Raw genomic sequence first — 21,369 nt, forward strand, 5'->3', positions numbered from 1 at the left:
ACGTAATCAAAATCGAAGATTAGTGTTAAAAATTGAAAGTTTATTTATTTGACAATCACTTAAATCACTGATTGATTCAACATTCACTTTATTTCATATGTTCATAATTATTGTATGTTGTTATATTGCACTAGTTTTACTATGCTGGGCATTTCAATGATCCATGCAATTCGGAAAAGGTCAGTCATCAAGGATTATTATCTGTTCATTTCTTCTAGCTCCAAGTACGTGATATCTAAAGCTCAAAAGAATACATTCACGTTCTCGCAAGAAACGGTCATTCTTTCGTTGTTTACATCTAAACAAACCATTTCACATTTCTTCACTGTATCAACAACAGTCTAATTCTAAAATCTCAATACTTTGATGGTTTTGGGAAAAGTCTTTGAAGTGAGTCTTCTTATAACCTGTTCCCAGTTTCCTTTATTATAGAAGCATCGTTCATGATTTTCACCTGGAAGCAGTTCCAGCATAATGTGCTTTTTAAAGGCTTGCATCACTTGCTGTAGGCACCAGTAGAAAAGCTTCATTACTATCTGATTTTAGTAGTCTTCATCTCTAGTGAGGATATTGTTTTTAGGTCGAATCTAAAGGCAGCACGCATGCGCTGCTCTGCGAGGCATGCTGTAATCCCTCGGAGGAGTTCGAACATACCCACCACACGTACATCGCTTTTCATTGGTTGCTTGGTCCCCCTTTATAAATACCATAGTTTTCACTGGTGAATAGAGTACTGTTGTCCCGCCTTGTGGCTGCTTTGTTCCCACCCTGGCGACTGCCCCTGCTACATGGATCATTTCCATATGGGCCATATGTTTTGGTCCGTGTACTACTTTTTCTTTTGCCTCGGCTTGTTTAGTAACTTTCCTGTTGTGTTTTACTTTGCTGCCACCCCCCCTTCCATTGTCTATGTTCACTTTGCTCATGCCCCTCTCCCGTGGTCCTACTCCCTATGTTCCCACACCCCTTTCGTTGTCAGTATTGCCTTTCTTATCGCCCCCTCCCATAGTCCATGTTGTCTTTGTTAACGCCCGCCTTCGGTTGTCCGTGTTGTCTTCGTACACGTCCCCATTCAGTTGTCCGTGTTGTCTTTCTTCCCACACACCTCCCCTGCCGGACTTTGTTAGCTTTTTTCCCACCCCCTACCTTGATCACCCGTGACCCGTACAGCCGTAACTGCTGTCAGCTTCAGTATAAGAAACAGACTCCACTCCATAAGGTAAAGAGGGAGGGCTGGTCAGCTTGATTCTCATGTCTCATGCTTAGCCTTCAGCTGGAATTAAATAAACTGGTAAGGAAATGTCTACAGATTCAATGTTTACTGTATGCCCGTTTCTGTTACGTAGAATAATCACAGGAGTTATACCCATAGACCCAACTGAGATTGGGTAAATACTTGTAAATGCGACAATATCTCAGCAGGATGTACTGAATTATTTAAAAAGGTATGTACAAGACATTACAAGGAACACAAGAGAGGAAACTCAAAGTTATTTTTTCAAAAGCGCCAATCGGCGTCATATATTTGGTAGATCAAAAGAGCACAACAGGGTATAAAATACTCTGGCAACCCTAGTGAAAAAGTGTACAAAGTGCTCGTGCTAGTGAAACAACGGCGCTAGTGACAACTAATCGACCTAGTTGGTGCACACGCAGTTGGCTCCTCTAGTCCCCGCGGTATTCTCTCCCGCCCTGGATTTACTCCTGATTTGCTGTCGATCGCCAATTCACTACGCGACCAGATCCTTGACTACGGCTCCATTCTTCTTTGGGCTGCATACCGGTCCTCCCCCTGCATCGGTTGCTTTTCCGGCGAAGTTCCTTCTTACTTCGCTTTCCGAGGGAGGCATCCTCCCCGTGCCCTCTACATTAATATTCACCTATTGCTGAACACTTAGCCCTCTCCCCATGCACAAGAGCACTCCCAATTTAAGCAACCCAGGTCCTGATGATGATCCTTAAATTGACAGGATCGAAACGCCGTTGACCATTACCCACCAGCCTAAACGTTCTTGGCGCACACAAACCTGGTTCATTTTGAAAAAGAAAAATACCAATCTTACTATCGAGTAAATTGTTATATGGACCCTGTATTGTATATATTGCCTTCATGCGCCGGCTGTTGTGTTGTTTTTTCACGTTTCTGTTACACCACACCTGAATGCCCTTGATCTTAAAATGTGTAGCCGCCAACAAAACATACGGCTATTGGCTTCAGAGTTACTGTAAACAAGCTACACGAGGAATGAGTCACATTTTATTGTGTTCTGTTATCTCACTAATTCGTGTGCTCCTTGCTTACAATGCCCTCAATGAGCCTAGTAATCAAAGGGGGGCCACCAGGCATTTCCCTGCCGTGTACGTGCAGCACCAATGCCCCGGTCCAGCAGTGCAGATGTGGCGCAGTCATTTTTAGCAACCGAGTCCATGGGGCTTCCGTGCCTTAATTAGTAGCCTCACTCAATGGTGCGGCAGCTGCTGTCAGTGTTGGGCCTGTCCGTGAAAGGGGATGTGCAGCGAGGACTTCGAGGGCTTGGCAACTGGTCTGCTCGAGACCTTTCTGTTTTGACTGAACAGATTAACAAAGCAAGCCTAAAAGGATGAGCCTTAAAAACCTTCTGTTGGAGCCGTCCTTCCACCCATCACCGCCTACTGACACTGAAGCCCTTCAAGAAGCAGAGTAAAAGCTCCAAATACAAGCTATTCTTTGCTTATATTTTCGTTTTGTTTTTTCACAAAATGCATGAAGCATTGCCACCTACTGAGAGTAGGTATTATATCCACCCTCCCAACCCCCATCACAATCCCAATCAGCCCTGGCTGGAAAATTGTACCGGAAACCAGTCCACATTAAAATTTAGAATGAATTATTGGCAGTCTGGGTTGTCTGCCACTGAGGTATTCGCTCTTTCACTCTGCCTGTCATGTAAAAGAGCTTGTCTGGCAACAGTAAACATCAAAATACAGGCGCTAATTATATAAGATTTTGACCTGTGTGTAATTAAATTTCTATATTACTGACGATCATTTAATCTAATTCAATAGCCAAGTACAAAACAACGACTATGATTAAGATTCCTAGATTTCCATATTTCGTCACAAAAAAGTGTAAATTCTAAAATCGTTTTAAGACTGTTGAGCTGGAAATTTATGGCCTGGCATGCCAAGGTTTAACGCTGGTAGTGTGTTTGCAGCTCTAGCTTTGAATCAGGGTTAACACAAGGGTTGTGCTTGCCAGTCGCACTCTGTTGTGTGATGGGATTACAAATGGGCAGCAGTTCACCAGTTGTTTCCCACATCGATTCTCTTTTCTGCCAGTGTTTCATGCAGACTGCACAGCCACACCAAGAGCCCACTCCAGAACAGAAGGGTGCTCTGGGTTGACCTGGCCTTTAATCACAAGCGTCTAGTCTGCTGTCTTAGTCAGCCTGCAGCCCTAGATAGAGAATGTTTGGCCTTGCCCATGTAACCTTCCACATAGTGGTCCATTTTGTAATTTTTAGAGGTGGGGATGATCGGTGGGTTTGCGACAGTAAACCACTGCTAGTAATCTTGGTAATATTCCCATACCGCAGTTGCGTATGTAAATCTGTTGTGCAACTTTTAGACTTAGTGCATCAGTGCCATTGGATGCATTATCTCCTATATTAGAAAAGCACACAACTGGTTATCAAAATGTTATGCAGAAACTTTGCCTGACTTAAATATTTTGCCCTAAATATTACATATGAAAACAATATAGTTCCACTGGGTTGAATTGTCAATTAATTCCAATGGGAAAATATTTTTCTAGATAATATTTAGGACGCAGTATTGATGTCAGACAATATTCTACCAACTGCACACCCTTTCATGTTTGAGGTTTGTTGACGATGATGCACAAAAAGTAGATCTGGTAAACGGATGGTGCGAGCAGTGTTTTCAATGAAAAAACTCTGGAGAAGGGTGCCTGGTGAATAGAGGCCTGGGGGAGGAGGGATGTGATGTCTCAGACATTGGAAGGTACTTCATTGCTTTTTTCATAGTCTGTTCAATACTCTAATGATGCAGTCGCACACAGAATGTTATAGTGCTGTTGACTTGCATCGAGGCGCTTGTCTTTCTGTCTGTGCATTAAAAAGCCTTGGAACGTGTCCATAAATGTTTCCTAAGGCATGCATGTATTCCGGAATAACACTGCATGACCCAGTATGTAATAATTCTATAGCTCTTCAATCCCTGATGGCACAGCACCCAGGATAACGTGCTGCATAGCTATACATTTAGAAGGTCCCCAAAGGCGAGACCTATTAGCAATGCCAATGGTTGTTGGTCATGTCATCACCTTCTTGACCTTATATTGCCCATACCATAGGTGCAGGGTTCTCTACTGAATGTAAAATACAGATTCTATATCTCTCTCTCTCTCTCTCTCTCTCTCTCTCTCTCCTCTCTAGTATCTCACGGATATTTCTCAAAACATATGTTGCTGCATCCAGACACGGTGTCATTTATTTTAAGCTTGGTAATGTTAATTTCTGCATTACTGGGGCTGATAGATTCCTATTTGGTAAGGTTATGGCTTAAGATCAAATAATTAACATTTTAAATTGCTTCAATGTTTTAGCTGTTTAAAAAGATGAGTTCCTGGGTGTGTTACTTCCGGATGACACATGATTTATTAACAGCCAATCTACAGGTTTATTAAAGTCTCATCACAGCTGAGATTGTAGACTAACTGTAAAATGTTAATCTGATGTCACATTGACAGTGAATGTCACAGCACTCCACATGTCCTCTTAATGAAATAAGTAGCCATGGTGGTAACACACAATCATACCATCTTAATACAAATAGAAGAGCAGCCATTGGAATTGTTGGCATTTTAAGTAACTGGCTAATGCCATTGAGTTTTAGGTCTGGTTATAGAGATCTTTAGCTTAAAGAGTGGACTGGGGTTCAGGGCTCTTCAGACATTGTTTTTCATATGCTTCTAATGCTTTGCCACTACTTGGGTGGACTGCCCAAGATCATGGCGTTTTGAGGATGGCTACATGGTTCCATTTACCTTGTCATTAGCTTTTGACACTAGGATACCAAGTAGCCCTTTTGTTCGGCTGCATATGCTACATGAGAGGAAATGTGTGTTCTTTGATGTATTCACTTTGCTCAAAGGACAACAATTTAATTGCTGATTTTTATCTTCTTTGATTCATGAAGTGTATTTTGTTTATATGCATAAACCGGTCATAGAGACACTGTGCTATTTACTATTCTCTGATGCATTTTCCTTTTTAGGTCGAGCCTGGGCAGCGCATACGCTGCTCTGCGTGCCATGCTGTATTGGAGTATGTACATAAAGCCCCGCCCACACTCCACCCATATTTGTAATTGGCTTGTGTCATTGTCCTTCTTAAATGCTGGCTTCTGATTCGTTATTAGGCTTGTTAGTCCCTCCTTAGTACCGCCTTGTCTTCATTTGTAACCGCCCATGAGGCCTGGCCCTTTTACTTCAGTTGTTACATGGTACGTCTTCTTTAGTTTGTAAGTACTATTTTTTTTAACGAGTTACTCTTACTGCAAAAGGGCAGGAGGGTCTCTTGTGCGCAGTTGTGACCACCGGCTTGTTTATTAAACTCGTAGCAAGCTCTTCAGGGGCCATGGGAGACAGAAGATGGTAAGTCAGCGATGCCTTCAAGCATTTGGAATGCAATAGGTCTTGCATTTGTGAGAGTTTAAGCTATTGATATTGTAAATGACAATGCCTTTTATTTATGTTTTGAAAACCAAAACATAAATAAAAGGCATTTTCATTTACAATGCCAATAGCCCAAACTCTCGTAAATGCGGGACCTGTTGCATTGCAGATGCTTGTTTTATTTTGCTCTTCTGAGATGTTGGGCTTACAGCTTTTGTGTTTACAGTTAAAGATGCACACATACATAGACTTTCTTAAAGATGCAATAAAAATACTCACCCTTTGTCAGACGTATCTACTATGTAATATTTTGCTGTGAATGTATTTTAAGGTCACCACTTGAAACTCAGATGTCATATTTGATCACTCTTTTTCATAACATTCTTCTTTGAGACGGTACAGCTTAACTCTGCTGATGTAGTCTGCTATGGAAAGGGGTGTTGCTCCCACCTCCTATATTGTTGTAGTCCAATATGTTACTTCATTGTGGCATTTTGTTTCTCTGACTGTTGGGGCAACACATACAGTCACCCAAGTAATACCAAACGCTATTTATAGCAAGATGCCATATCTATGGCTTTTGCCAATCCACGTTCTTCATTTGTTTGCGGTTATGTTGCGTGTGTGTGTTCAACGTGGATGAGAAAATCTTTTGCATAATTTATGGTGTCTAGTTAGATTTTAAATTAAGATTTTGATTCTACACCTTATTATGCTGATACCTAGAGGGTTTAGTATTTGTATGAATCAGAGTGTGATACAAACACACCAAAGTCTGAATCAGGGACACAGTCCTGCATAATACTGTTGAAATGACAATCTTTGGCAATATAGTTCTTGGCTGTAAGACGCTGGCTGCATGGCTTTTGTTGAAATGTTACCTGTAGGTAAATTTAAGAGCGTGCTCTGGAGAATTTGATGGCCCGATTGGTAGTATTGCCATCATACAGTCGACCAGCGTTGCCAGTATTACATCTGTTCAAGCTCTTAGTTTGTGGTCTGCTTGGAAAATCTTTCACGAACGTGCACCGATATGCTGGTGTTTTTAGTCTACCCAGTAGCTGAAAGTACAGTAAGGATCCCATCCAAACACTTTCCTCAAGTATTCAACGACTTGACTTAGATTAGTACAATTCTATTTGGGCGTATTTCTACGTCCGACCTCTAAGTTTTAGGAGAATCTTAAAAGCTCAGTCTATTCTAGGAGGCAGGTACAGACAGGGGCGCTTGGAGGGTTTGAACACCTCCAAAAAGGGCACAGAGATCAACCAGACACGTTGAGTGGGACAGATGCAAACATGGGGGTTCATTTCAGCATAACCATGAATGCAGTTTCTCCTATGGTGAGGACCAGGCAAAGGGGGAAGGGAACTCTGTATACTCTTTTGGATAAGGACCAGAAATAATCTAATGTGACTGTGAATAATTGTTATTCCTATTTGCGTTCCTCTTTCTGTAGCAGTTTCCTTACTATGGCTGCTTCTGAGTTCAGGACCAAACCTTCACTTTGAACCAGGCACTTTTAATGCACATCCGTTGTTACAGTTATTTCTACGGACCTCCATTCATCATTCACGCAAAACTGGAGGGTAATGCAGTTTTTGGGGGCACTCATTCATCTTGCATATAATCCTAGCTAAATGGTAAAAGAAGAAATTACATTTGGGGGTGATGGAGTAATGGACAGGTGCCGTTCATCCCGTAAATTACACTTGTGTATAAGAATAAATGTTTCCTGTTGGCATAATCTCATTAAAAAGTTGAAGTTGATGTGTGCAGAGCCTTAAAAGCCACCTGCCTTTGACTGACTGCCTCTTCTGTTGGAGATCTGTAGATAGCTATTATCTGAGGGCCTACCATCAGTTGGAAACAATCTGCATTTATAGGTTGTGTGTTCTTGGATGGCAGGCACCATTGTTTACAATAAAGGGCTTGGAGCCTGCCCACTCTTCCTTACAGCCTCCTAATTGGCCAGCAGAGGCCAAGCCTCACTTCAGTTCCTTTCTGTGGAGCATGGACCAAGTCACGATTGATTCAACGTAATAAGTGCCTCTTCACTGCTCCTACTGTGACTGAGGTACTATTTCTTCTTCCCACCCTGTACTCCCACCTACTCTCCCGCACCTACCTCATTTTGTTTTCCCCACACCCCCCCTACTGCTGCTGGTTATTGCCGCTCCCTGCCCCTAACCCCATATATTGGTCTCCGTCTCACCCTGCTTCTTTTTTTTAACATTTTGCACAGCAGCGTGGGCTACTGTGCAAGATGGCTTAAAAAACCTCAATCATGTGGACAACACAGACCGTGTCATATCGCTTTGCTTTTCTTGACTTTAAGCCATGTTACGCTTCTCTGCAACCTGACTTAAGAACAATAGATCTAGTTAGCAATCACATCATTCAACATAGAGTATTTCTCCATCTTCAATAAAAAGAATATCAATCTTCCAAACTTTTGTTCATGTAGTGTAATACCCCTTCTTGTAAAATATTTCTTAATGTTTTTCAGATCCTATGTATGTATTTGTATAATATTCTATAATCAAGTTTGAGAAGTTTCATTTAATTCCTACCTAATTATTATATTTCACTCATTCTTATGCATTTATTCCTTTCTTTGGTTCATGTGAAATAAAACATCCTCCATTTCATTTAGATTTTCCTCATGTTCAATAATGTATCATCATGATAACTTTATTTCGGTCGCAGGACCATAAAAGTACAATAAAATATATACAAGTACGAAAATAAGAAGATGTAAATTTAAGAAACAATTATTAAACAATGAGTTATCATGGTCAGTTAATAAAAAAATAATAACGGATAGGCCATTACTATGGATTAATAAAACTCATTCGTCTCCTCCACATAGTAAATAGGAAACGGGAAACTGCATAGACAATAAGTGGGTTGGTATCGTAGGTTAGAACTCTTCGAGCTTGTACACATTTTCTGAGGCCCAATATTTTGCACAAGGGGAAAAGCCAGCATTTTCGGGTCGCACTATATGCTGGACAAAAGAACAAAATGTGCGCAACATCTTCTTTGCATGTTTTGCAAATTGGGCATTTGGCCTCAATCAATTTTCCCCAGCTAGATGTAAATACCCCGATTGGGAGGCAGCCATATCTTAACTGAGTATAAAGTTCTCTCGCCAGTGGGGGCTGTACTACATCCAAAAATACTTCCAATTTAGGTTCAATTTTCATCAATAGAAACTCGGAGGTCAACCTGCCCAGAGAAGCTGAGCAGTTTAATCTATTGGAGTTAAAAAGTCTGACAGCTGCCAGTATCTCAGACCTGTGAGTCCTCATACAGCTAATATCCGGAGTGTCCCAAAGTTGGGGCAGACCGATTTGATAAAAGGAAGACTTTATATGGAGCAGCCAGGGAATATTCTTACACTTTAGCGTCCCCCAGATTGCACTAAATTCTGCTCTAAAAAATTCAAGCTCAGGGACAGACCAGAGCCTTCTCCAAAAAAGCAGAGGTCGTGCGGCAGCCAAGTCATTAACGGGAACCAAATCCATATCCAAGCGTAATGGTATTAGAGGCGTACTCTGGGGGAGGCCAACCAGACCACGCATGAAGGCATGTTCCACCTTTTGAAGATTGGATGTATTTGTATGGCCCCACAGTTCTGCAGCGTATAATGCTGCAGACCTAACCTGGGTTTTATAAATCTCCAATACAGGGGTAACAGGTTTGAAAATAGAAGTTCTGTGAAGTCTACCAATTCCCCCCGATGTTTGGGATAGCCTCAAAGAAGATTTTGCCACTTGAGCTTCCCAGGTAAAGTTCTCAGTAAGCGTGACCCCTAGGTATGTGAAGGTCTTGACTCTTTCCAAGGGGACACCCCCCAGTACAGGGTTCGGACGTGTGCGCCTCGGGGGACTGAAGATCATAAACCTGGTTTTCCCCAAGTTGATCTCCAGTCCCCGCGAGGCACAAAAGGTCGCAAACCCATCCAGTACCCGCTGGATGCCCGATGATGTCCGGGATAACAGCAGTGTGTCGTCCGCGAACATCAGAGCGGGCACCCGACCAGAGACCAGTCGGGGGGCATCAGTATCCTTGATACTATTTAGTTCGTCAATCAATCCATTGACGTACAAGCTAAATAGTGTAGGGGCCAATACGCAGCCCTGTCGTACCCCCCCGAGTTACAGGAAAACGTGCAGATAGATCCCCGTTCTTCCAGCACCTCACCTGTGCAAAATTCCCTGTGTGGAGGCGAATCAACACATCGAGTAGATATGGTGGGAGACCAAGGTAATGTATCAATTGTCCCATTTAAAAAAATTAACTTGGATGTTCTTCTGTTTCATTAAGAAACCCGAGGGGTCAACATGTCCAGTTATTCAGAGACCTTTTCTGCTTAATATTGATTGTCTGGGGGGCGTGGCCAAGCAGCATGGCTGACAGGACGTGAGCTCCTTCGACTCCCGACCGGCCTGCCGCTGAAATCCTGATATATCCTTCACCCGGACGCCCACAGCTGCTCTGTGGTTGCGGTCGGGACCCTGCAAGCAGGATGGGGGGGGGGCCTGATCCACGGCATGGTACCGGCCACTGGGGCTGAGCACCCTGGTGACTGCCTGACGAGAGAGGACTACGCGAGGCCGGGGTTTCAGCCTACACCCGAGTCGCGGCTGGTGTCCGGAGACGACGATCCCGCTCTTGACTGCTCTGGGGACCCTGGCAGAGACAGAGGAGGTCCCCATTGCCATCGGGGCCCTCCCGGAGTGCGGTGAGTCCCTACATCGTCGCACCAGCACCTGGGTGAGACTCGGGCCAAGAGATGCGCTGCGAGGAATTTCAGTGTCAGAGTGCCGGAGGTGCTTTGTTCTGCGGTGGCCGCATAGGAGCTTCGGGAGGACACGGCCCACTCCCTGTCGTGGAGGACTATCCTGTGAGGGCGAACCACAACAATCGTACACGGCTCCCTGCCGCGGCCCGCGCTCGGCCGTGGCCAGCCTGCGACTGAGGTGTGACGCAGTTGAGTGGCCGGAGATCTCTCCTTGTGGAGCTCCTGTGGAACTTGGTGCTGGCGGTGGGTGGCCTCCTGGGCATTGGGAGCCCCTTGAGTGGTGCATCTGAAGTCTCGATGGGGCGATGCCGGTGAGACGCTGAAGATCTGGGCTCGCCCTAGGCTTGGAGTCATTGTGCCTGCGGCGACCGGCTACTGGGAGGCCCGTTGGGACTGCCTGCGTTGCCTGCCTTCGCCTGCTTGGATGCCCCGGGGGGGCCTGACTTCTGTGGGGAACCTCGAGCTCGCTAACTGATGGTATGACTGGGACGCGAGGCTTTCCTGCAGCATCGCGACTGTACCCACCACACGCCCAAGGCCCGCTTCTGTGGCAGGGGCCGCGTCCGAGTGCGCTGCAGGTGTCACTGCTGGTGGGCGGAGTGGACGAACCGCCGCCCTGCGGCCGCTGGAGCAGCAGACATACTGAGGTGAGCAGCCCCGGGGACTCTGTGGGACCCTTACGTCTGCCCCTGTATTGGGGTACACCTGGGCTGAGGTCCCCAACTTCACTGAGTGAGGGCAGCTGCCCTCTGGCCACCGACTAGGACTGCCATGCTCTTTGGACACTTGCAGGAGGGACGTAAATCTGCCTCTCCAGTGGCTCAGTGCCCTACAGGGTGGGCTTGAGTTGTTAAGTGCCAGCAATTTGGGGACCCCTGAGGGAGTCCCCCAGTCCTGCACCATGGGTAAAGACAGACAGCCCGTGCCTCCAACCACAACACAATCACGCAGTATAACACACAACGCCTCCCCACGCAACGGTTCTCTCGTCAAACGGGCCTGGAGGGGGATGACGACGCCACTAACGAACCATCCCGAGCAGGGCTCCTGGAAGCAATACAGGGGTCCTGCACTGCCTTGGAAAAGAAGATTGAAACGGTCTCCATCGAAGTAAATCTGCTGAGGGCAGTCCTGTGGACAGTGGCGGACAAGGTCTCAACGGCAGAAGGGGATATCGTACAGCTTCAGGGAGAAGTGGCATCTCTGAAGCAGCAGGTCTCTCAGCTAACTAACACCACCGGAGCGTTAGAGCACCGAGTGGAGGAAGGAGAGGGAAGGGCCCGCCGCAGTAATATCAGGGTCCTGGACATTCCGGAGCGCGCAGAGCAGGGCAACGCGGAGTGATTTCTGGAGAATTGGATATGCACCAAGCTCTGCCCCACGAGTCTGTCGGAGGTCTTTGTGGAGGAAAGAGTCCACAGGGCGCTTATCCCTCCGCCGCTGGCTGGGGCCCCTCCGCCGCTGGCTGGGCCCCCCCCCCCCCCCCAGGGCCCTCAATCGCCAAAATCCTGAACTACAGGGACTGCATTTTGAAAGCTGCGAGGGAAGTGCCAGATCTCACGTATGACAATGCCAAAGTCTCAATATACCCGGATATATACCCGCCAGGTGCAGGAACAGAGGAAATCTTTCCTCGGCATCAAGCAAAAGCGCCGTAAACTACACCTACAGTACATGTTACTGTACTCTGAGAAACTCAAGGTGATATCCAAGGGAAAAAGCTTACTTCTTCGACTCTCCAGAAGAGGAGTGGGAGTGGCTCGAAATCAGGGGAGAAGCGCTCCCCGAGCGGGAACAGAGGGGTTCTCGGAACACATGGGGGACCAGGCCCCCGAGGATTCGGAGGGGCAGAAGCAGGAACCAGTCCGCCAGTGACGCCCAAGCGGAAAGACAGAGAATCACGGTGGGGGATGACGGGGCCCTGCGGGTGGAATCTTTGGACTCCGGCGACGCTTCTCCACGGGCTGTGACGGACGCCCCAGAAGTGGGTCTAGTGCCAGAGACTCTGCCACCGACCAATCATGTGGTTCCGGAAACTATTATGGACCCTCTTACATCCACTCCAGACCTGCCATGAAAGCAATGCCTTTTTTTCTCTTCTCTTCTGTTTGAGGTATGGGGGTTCTAGATTAGTAGCCTGGTGGCAATTGACTCACAGGGACTCTGGGGCTGCGCTTCCGAGGTATGTACCTCTGGGGAAGTGTCTTGGAGGGAGGATCGGGACGGAATGAGTTATTGCTTGGATACCATGTGCATTCTGTGGGGTTGGCGGAGCTAACTGGCTCTGTTGTACCAGAAACATAAAATCGGGCGGTTCGGGGCATTGATGTCCGCTATGTGGCAACTGGGCTGGGTCGGGAGTTAGAATTAGTTTTTTCTTACAGGGTAGTTTTCGGCCTCTGTTGGGCTGATGGGGCAGCTGTGCAAGTCCTGGCACCAGCATGGGAAGAGCATTTCTGCATGTATAGTTGTCAGCATACTGCTGGAGGGAGGGGGGTGGGTGTTCCTGGGGGGTCGTTTCTTGTTTTTGTTTTTTAATGTATTGTTTGTGCAGCATGTGGGTAACAGGTTATATGTAGCTATTCAAGAAGGGGGACGCACAGAGACCGGTTGTTTTACCATCAATGGGGTTTAAGTTCTTAAGCTGGAATGTGAGAGGGCTGGGTACATGTGCCAAGAGATATAGGGTGCTATCCTTTCCCCAGACACATCAGGTTTCGATAGCGTGCCTCCAAGAAACCCACCTTAATGATGAAGGGGCTCAGAAGCTGGCAAAGAAATGGCGGGGGAATGTTTTCCACTCTTCACTCTCTACTTATGCCAGGGGAGTCCTTGTGTGGTTGGCCCCGGGAACCCCATTTGCCCTTCAGTATATGGAAGCTGACGTCCATGGGAGATATATACTCCTCAGAGCTAAGTTAGACGGAAGAGACATTGCTATAATGAACACTTGTGCCCCAAACACGGACGATCCAGACTTTTTTCAGGACCTGCAGGCGGTCCTGGTGTTGGAACTAGAAGTCCCATTGATCTGGCAGGGATTTTAATTGCGTTCCCACCTCGCAAGGGCACGAAACCGAGGATGACAGTGAAGCTCCGAGAGGTTATGGGGAATATAGGGGCCCAGAATGTATGGCGTCAGAGATACCCAACCCAGAAAGTGTACACCTGTTTCTCCCCCACTCATAATACTCACAGTCGGCTAGACAGGATTTTAGTGGCAATCTCAGACACGGTTATGTCTTTCGAGGTGACACATCAATCAATCACATTTATAGAGCGTGCTACTCGCCCGTGAGGGTCCTAAGGCGCTAGGGGGGGGGGGGGGGGGGGGATGCTGCTACAGGTCAGGTCTTGAGGTGCTTCCTGAAGCTGAGATGGTCCTGGGTCAGTCGTAGGTGAGTGGGGAGGGAGTTCGAGGTCTTTGCTGCCGGGTAGGAGAATGATCTTCCTCCGGAGGTGGTTCTGGGACGATGACGAGGGCGAGGCTGGTGGAGCGAAGCTGGCAGGTGGGGGTGTAGAACGAGAGTCGGCTGTTGAGGTAGTCGGGGCCCATGTTGTGGAGCGCTTTGTGTGCGTGGGTGAGCAGTCTGAACGTGATCCTTTCGTTGACGGGGAGCCAGTGGAGATTTCTCTGGTGGGTGGATATGTGGCTGTGGCGCGGGATGTCGAGGATGAGTCGTACGGTGCGTTCCCTATCTGATCACTCCCCTGTGGCTTACGTGGTTGATTGGGGGGCCCCGGTTCGTCGCCCCCGGACTTGGAGGTTACCGGCGGAGGTACTCGAGGACCCAGTAGGGAAGCAACACATAGAATCTGCCATAACTGACTATATCGACCTAAACTGGGAGAGGCCCGACTTGTCAAGGGCCACGAAATGGGAAGCCTTGAAAGCCTTGGTGAGAGGGGCCTGCTTGAGTCTAACATGTGGGGTCCGCAAGCAGCTCCAATAAGAGCTACAAGAAGGGGAACGATACCTCCTAGAGGCACAGACCTGAGACGCTCCGGACGCCGTGCTGGGGCTAGGGAGCGCGGCATTCGGGAGCGCATCCATGACATGTGGGACAGGCTCGACAAATACACCCTCACACAATACAGACGCCTCCATAGGAAAGGGGACAAATCGAGTTGTTTGTTGGCCTGGATTCTCCGACGAGAACAAACCCCTGCCACAATCGTTGCGCTGCGGGAGCCCACTGGTGGCCTGATCCACTCAAAGATGGGGCTACTGAGAGTCCTGAAATCCCACCCGCAGATAACATATGCCGTGGACCCAGCAGTTAGTGAGACAGCTTATCTCCCTTACCTTCACAAACTGACCCTACGGTCTATCCCTAAATCAGCACAAAAAGAACTCGAAGAGCCCCTAACACTGGGGGAGGTGCACTCCGCACTGCAGCACTTACCGAGAGCTAAGTCTCCGGGGAGTCACGGGTATCTTCCTGAGTTTTATCAGGCCTTTGCGGGCACGCTTCCCCGCCTTTTTTTACAGGTGTATCTGGAGGCCTTTGACCGAGGTGATCTTCCCACCTAGCATGAAGCAGGGGGAGATATGTATGATTCTGAAGCCGGGAGGGGATGCGCATGAGCCCTCATCGTACCGACCAATTACAATGATCAACACGGATGCTGAATCTCGTTTAGGGCCATATATGCTGCATTTGGTGGACGAGGACCAATGTGGTTTTATACCAGGCCGGAACACGGCTATGAATCTGTGCCGGCTTAATCATGTAATGCATGAAGTACGTGATCGGGAGGAACAGATGGTACTGGTTTCCATCGACCTCGCCAAGGAATTTTATACGGTAGATTGGGGATATCTTTTGGAGGTCCTATGGGTCGTGGGGCTGAGACCCAAATTCTGTCACTGGATTTGCATAATGTACACGGAACCTCACGCGAGGGTTATGCTCGGGGGCGCGCGCTCAGAAGAATGGCAGCTGGGTAGGGGCACTCGCCAGGGGTGTCCCCTTTCGCCCCTACTGTTTGCCCTGGCCATAGAACTATTTGCTGTCCGGGTCAGAGCGGAAATGGATCAGAGGGGAATCAGAGTGGGCAACACGAGCCACGTTGTCTCCCTGTATGCCGACGATGCCCTGTTTTATTTGCCCCCCCCCGGACGCACTACCTGAACTGCTGCGTCAATTGGATAGTTTTGGAGAGGTATCTGGATTGCGGCTCAATCGAAACAAGTCACTGATCTTTCCATTGGCAGGACTAGCCTTGGTGCCCCTGGAGGATCTTCCGGACCTGGGGCAGCGCTGGGAGCGAGTGGGGTTCCGATACCTGGGGATACAGGTTGCACCGACGGACACACAGGCGCTGGCCAGGAACATAGACCGGGTAATCACGTCTCTACTGCGTTCGGTGACATTTTGGAATACCCTTCCACTGTCACTGATGGGTAGGCTGGCCATCTCTAAGATGGTGATGCTTCCCAGGACCTTATATGCCCTCCAAAATTCACTATGCCCATTACTGACGCGCGTCTTCAAAACTGTGAATATGATTCTCACGTCCCTGCTCTGGGCACGATGGCGAAGTAGGGTAGCCCTAAACACGGTCATACGCAGCTATGAAGAGGGTGGCTTGGAAGCTCCACGTTTTGATTTATAATATTACGCTGCTCAATTACAACCTGTGGCACATTGGCTGACTTACACGGACAATTGGGAGAAACACCTTCTGTCAGGCAGGGTGGATACCCTGGCACTTCAGGAGGTGCTGATGCAGGGCAGGGGAGCGGAGGCAACTCTCCCCTACGTGGTGAGACATACGGCTGACATGTGGCAGCGGTTTGTTGAAAAGGTCTTAAGGAAGGCCCCATTTCACAGGGAGCTACAGATTTGGATACTGGCCCCCTTTACAGACATGGGAAGGCATATGTTGTTTCAACCCTGGAGAGAGGGCGGCTGTGAAGTCCTTGCCAACCTTTTTCCCAATGAGACATTTATCACTTATGAACAGGCGGAGGAAAGCTTTGGCCTCGGGCAGGGCCAATTCCTACACTATAGAGGTATTCAGGAGGTGGTAAAGGTCACCTGGCGACAATACCCGGACATTCCACATCCGACACAAACTCTAGAATCCTGCTTACGTGCGGTGCTGGTCGCAAACTGAGCTCTCTCCTCTAAAAAGCTATGAAACAGGACTCCACACCCCCAGTGCCGCCGTCCAAGGCTGCCTGGGAGAGGGATCTAGGCATCCAGTTGGAAGAGAAACAGTCGGCATACATAGGCACCCTCACTGTCTCCTGCAATGCCAGATTTAAACTGACGCACTTCAATTTCTTGCATCGCACCTACCTAACCCCCGTATCGTTAAAACGCATTTCATGTGACAGGGATGATAGATGCCCGAGGTGCGCCATAGAGAATGCGGGCTTTCTGCACTTGGCCTGGGAGTGCTCTGCGGTCAGGCAGTTCTGGGCAGGGGTGGTCAGCAGGATTAGTGCAGCCACGGGTCTTCAGGTGAGACCGTAACCCTTGAGTTGCCTACTCGTGTCCGTCAGGAAGCCCAAGAAAATGAAACTTCCATATAAATGGCTACAATTAATGCTTGTGCTGGCTAGGCGTAGGGTGGCCATAACATGGATGGGACAGAGGGGCCCGGAAGTGCCGGACTGGCTCAAGGATTTACGAGAGTGGTCTCTAGCCGAAGAAGCACATATGAAACTTACCCGTAGGGAAAGAAGCTACAAGGGGACTGGATGATCTGGCGAGAAATGTGTGCTTCGGGGGTGGCAGAGGGAGAGCCCTCCGCTCACAATATGCTAGAAAGGGGGGAAAGCGGGTCGGATGTGGAAGACCAGCCTGATCCTGATGGGGGGGGCGAGAGAATTGATTCTAGCAGCAAGCGACCTGGGTGTCATTGGTGTGTCCCATGCTTATACCTCACTGTGTTATACTCACGGATGACTATGTACCCCTATTGATGCTACCACCTGTACCAAGTATTGCCAATTACATCAAAGGTATGCTCCTCTATGCTGTATCATTCACGATTTGTTTTTGTTAGTGCAAAATGAAAAATAAAGTATATATATATATATATATATCCTCTGGATACTGTTGTTGTTAAGTTGTGGTACTTGATCTATTATCTGAAATTGAATCTGTGCTATCTTATGACATTGCTCATCACAATGTCTGCCAATTTGTGATGGTCTGTTAGGAATCTAATGTTTGATTTGTGTTTGTACACTAAGTTTTTTGCCCCAAGAGTTATTTGTACTACACGCGATGATACACGAGGGATTTTAACAACATGTACCACAAAATAATAATCACAGTTAAATTCGACTCTTATTTTCGATGATTTTGATGTGCAGGAATTTTCTTTTATAGTATTCCCTTATAATACAATATTATATAAGTACAAGTATAATAGGGATATTTTCCCATTTTCTTCTTAGTCAAAGTTTGTTGTTTGTTACACCCAGAATTGTTTTACTACTTTTTCTTGTATTAATTTCACCATGAGGTTTCGCCGTCTTGTATTTACATTTTTGTACCGGTAAATGCTCTTTCATTTTCTTGTCTTGCTTGATCATTTCCGAGTAAAGCAAAACAATGTCTTAAGACTTAATTTCCGAAGCTGTAGAATATTGTGTTATATAGGTGATTTCTTGTGAGATCTAAGAGGATCCTTGCATTCCGCTTTTAATATTGCCGTTTTTTTCAAGAGTCTTATCATTGTACCACTCTCTGAATATAGCTGAATAATTTAGTTTGGTTTTCTTAAATGTTGCTTTTTCTGATAAAATGCACTTGTACATTTGTTTCTGATTAGATGGTAATCCTTCTATCATTTTTCTTTGATGCACAGTTCTTAGATCCAAACTGGTGTTTCAAGCAGTACGTTTCGACGAATTGGCAATAGTGATTTTCTTATTAAAAAGTGTATACCCTCATTGAAGTAACACATCTGTGGTTTTCTAGTCATCTTTGGGAATTTGAGATTAGTATTATATTGATTGACATCATTATAACATTCATTTTCCTCTGGTAGGATAAATTATTTTTCATTGCACTGAATATTGAAACAGATCTTGTAGTAAAAATAAGTCTTACACAAAAGAACGAAATAGAAGTGAACACATGAAATGAAGCAAATCTTTAATCAAGCAAAGATTTAACAGCTGTTGCAGAAACTGAACTATTCCTAATCCTATATTTTGTTTACATTCGGAAGAACCAAGAGGATCAGGAAGAGCATTCTGAGTGTTACCTCTTCCAGTGTGAAACAAAGCAACATAAATGGCCAAAGTAATTGTAGTTGCAAAAGGATTAGCCACAAAAAGCTTGGGAGACAGAGAGGTGGCAATGTAAAAACTCCAGAGAAGGTATCGGTGGCACAACACAAGAACATTTCACCCTTGAAGCAAATATGAGAGACTGATGCCAAATATTACCCAAAACTGCCTTTTGTCTGGAGTGAGGTTCCTTCCGACACGCAAATCAGAGATAAACCTGCAGACTCCAACACTTGATGCCATTGGACATTGCGTGCTGTGATGTCTAGATGCAGGCATGGCTGATCTAAAGGCAATTTCATGCGTTTAAATGCTATCTGTATGCATTGGTAAAGTCAGTTAAATGAGACGTACAGTTGCAGACCTGTGAGCTGTACATATCAGTGTACCTGGTATAACTGGATATATCACATGCCATAGTCTGTATACGTCAGTGTATCTGGCCTATTTGAACAACCTGTGTCATAAACTAAGATGTATATATATTACTGTGCAGAGGCATGTGAGACCCGCGTTGGAGGTCTTCTCACACTCCAATTTCTTTGCATCAAATCAGGACATGTTGCTGCTCTGTGATATGTCCACATAGGTGTGACCAGTCAAATCTGACCTTGTGTGTGCTGCACCGTACACAATCTGCCCGGCCATGTATAAATATTGGTGCACAATTGACCGCTGAATGGTATGGTGCATACATAGTTCAGCAGTCACATGTTTTCCCTCATCTGGCTACGCCATAATACAAATGAAAAAATACAAACTTAATACAATATAGGGACGCATACTGATGCTTTTACATGCAAAAAATACGGAAAAAAACAAAAAACTATACAAAGTGTCAACTAATTTGCTTTTGGATAGACACTGCTCGGTAATGAGGCATCTCTGAAATACACGAGTGCCTGCTGGAACACTGCAGTTTCCACAGACACCCAGACGCTAAAACTGAAGGACAGACCCCTCCAGATGGGGCAGGGGGTGGAGCATCGGTTCTAGACCAGTGTCTGCCAAACAAACGCAGTGCACGGACGCATTCTATGATACACAAGCACAAACAGAGGCACGCCGAAGGACTGGCAACATACACCTGCAGATTTATATGCTCAAGTAGGAGTCATTTTTATGGGAAACTGCTGGACAAAACATTTCACCCTTGACCAGAAATTGCAGCCTTGGTCTAACTTGATAAATTCAAAATCCATTGTTTAGCAAGTCAAGCAAATGGTGCATATGTTGCACTCCTATTGAATATTACACACCTTGCAATGAGGTCCTGCAAAGCTGGCCCTGCACAGACCAGACTCCCAGGAACAACAGAGGAATATCATCAAGAAAACATTATATTCCAGTAGGAGCATCTCAAGCTGACCATACAACCGTACACTGTTGGGGCTCCGTTTGTGACCGGACCCAAGAAGCCAGGATGTGATGAGAAAGGTAGCAAGGTAGCAAGAGAGAGGGGGAGTAACTATTGGAATAAAGGCCAACAGCACGCTTTTTGTAGATAAGTTCCACTAGTTTCAATGGGGTAGAGAGAGATGAAAGTTAGTTGCCCAGAAGGCTGGTGAGTGTTTGGTTGAATGCAAAAGCCGGGACTAAAACTCAGGCTTCCAAGTTCCAGGATCAGCAGCTCTACTGCTTGCCCACATCTCATCCCTGCATGCAATATCATTTGACTGTTTCTTTACCTAACCCACCAGATTATTTGCATGCCTATACAGACATTGCTGAAAAAAAGGATTAAAGGAGTAGGACAGTCTCCATGGAGGTGGCCTCGGTGCTGTCGCAGGTTATTCAATGAGGCCCATGCGTATTTATCTATCCATCTCAGACAGTAAGTCTTCTTGTCTAGCAGCTCTGAACTGTGATTGGTTGCCTGTGGTGAGATGGACAGTACATTTCTACATCTATGATGCAGCTTTTCATCCTGCGAGGTGGTGAGGCCTATCTGCTTCACTCTGGACATAGTGTTAGCAAACTGTTCTTGGTGTTGGAAGGCTGCACTTACTTTAGTGGGCCCATTTCCGTGGATGATGACCGGGAGAGTGTCGTAGGCCACGTTCCTTGCTCTTACGCGTGCTTTTTCAAATTTCAAGACCACTTCATCTAAAAAGAACCGGAGGGATACATATAAGTAACACAGAACGCAGACATTGTTACTAAGAGATAAAACATACACAACATTTGACGCCGCTCTGCGTGGCTTGATAACTTGGCGCTGGGTTAGGAGCAGTCGAGGGCAGCAGCGGCTTGCACCTAAGTGTGCGTCGCCAGTTCTATTTCAAATCAGTTCAGTAGCAACAGGGCATGGCTACTGTCAGAGGCCCTGAGAAACCACTGGGTGTCAACTCCTACATTACAGAGTTCGGAGAACATTTCTGAATGTTCCACTTTACAGCCTCAGACCTGGGGACAATCTTTCACTGTCTAAGCCCCCAGCTTTTGGTAGACTCCTCCACTAGATGACAGCGGCTTCGTTTCCATGCTTGAAGTTAGGGCACAGCTCCAGACTTCCCTCTAGCTGGCATGCATTTGCATCAGTGCCCAGAGACCCGCCTTGGGCAGTGGTGGTTCATAAAATGCAGAATAAAAAAATAAAAAAGACAAAATCACCTTATCCAATCT

General features: G+C 46.6%; 1 protein-coding gene across 1 annotated transcript in view; it reads right to left on the reverse strand.

Annotated features, from left to right (window-relative positions):
* The window catches only part of PLOD3 (procollagen-lysine,2-oxoglutarate 5-dioxygenase 3), a 361,546-nt gene that overhangs the window by 110,548 nt on the left and 229,629 nt on the right, over positions 1-21,369 (reverse strand). Inside the window, exon 7 of the mRNA XM_085639312.1 lies at positions 20,753-20,850. Coding sequence (XP_085495438.1) covers positions 20,753-20,850 — 98 coding nt within the window. The remainder of the gene's footprint in view (positions 1-20,752; positions 20,851-21,369) is intronic.

This window comes from Triturus cristatus, chromosome 12 (genome assembly GCF_964204655.1).
Source record: "Triturus cristatus chromosome 12, aTriCri1.1, whole genome shotgun sequence".
Lineage (NCBI taxonomy): Eukaryota > Metazoa > Chordata > Amphibia > Caudata > Salamandridae > Triturus > Triturus cristatus.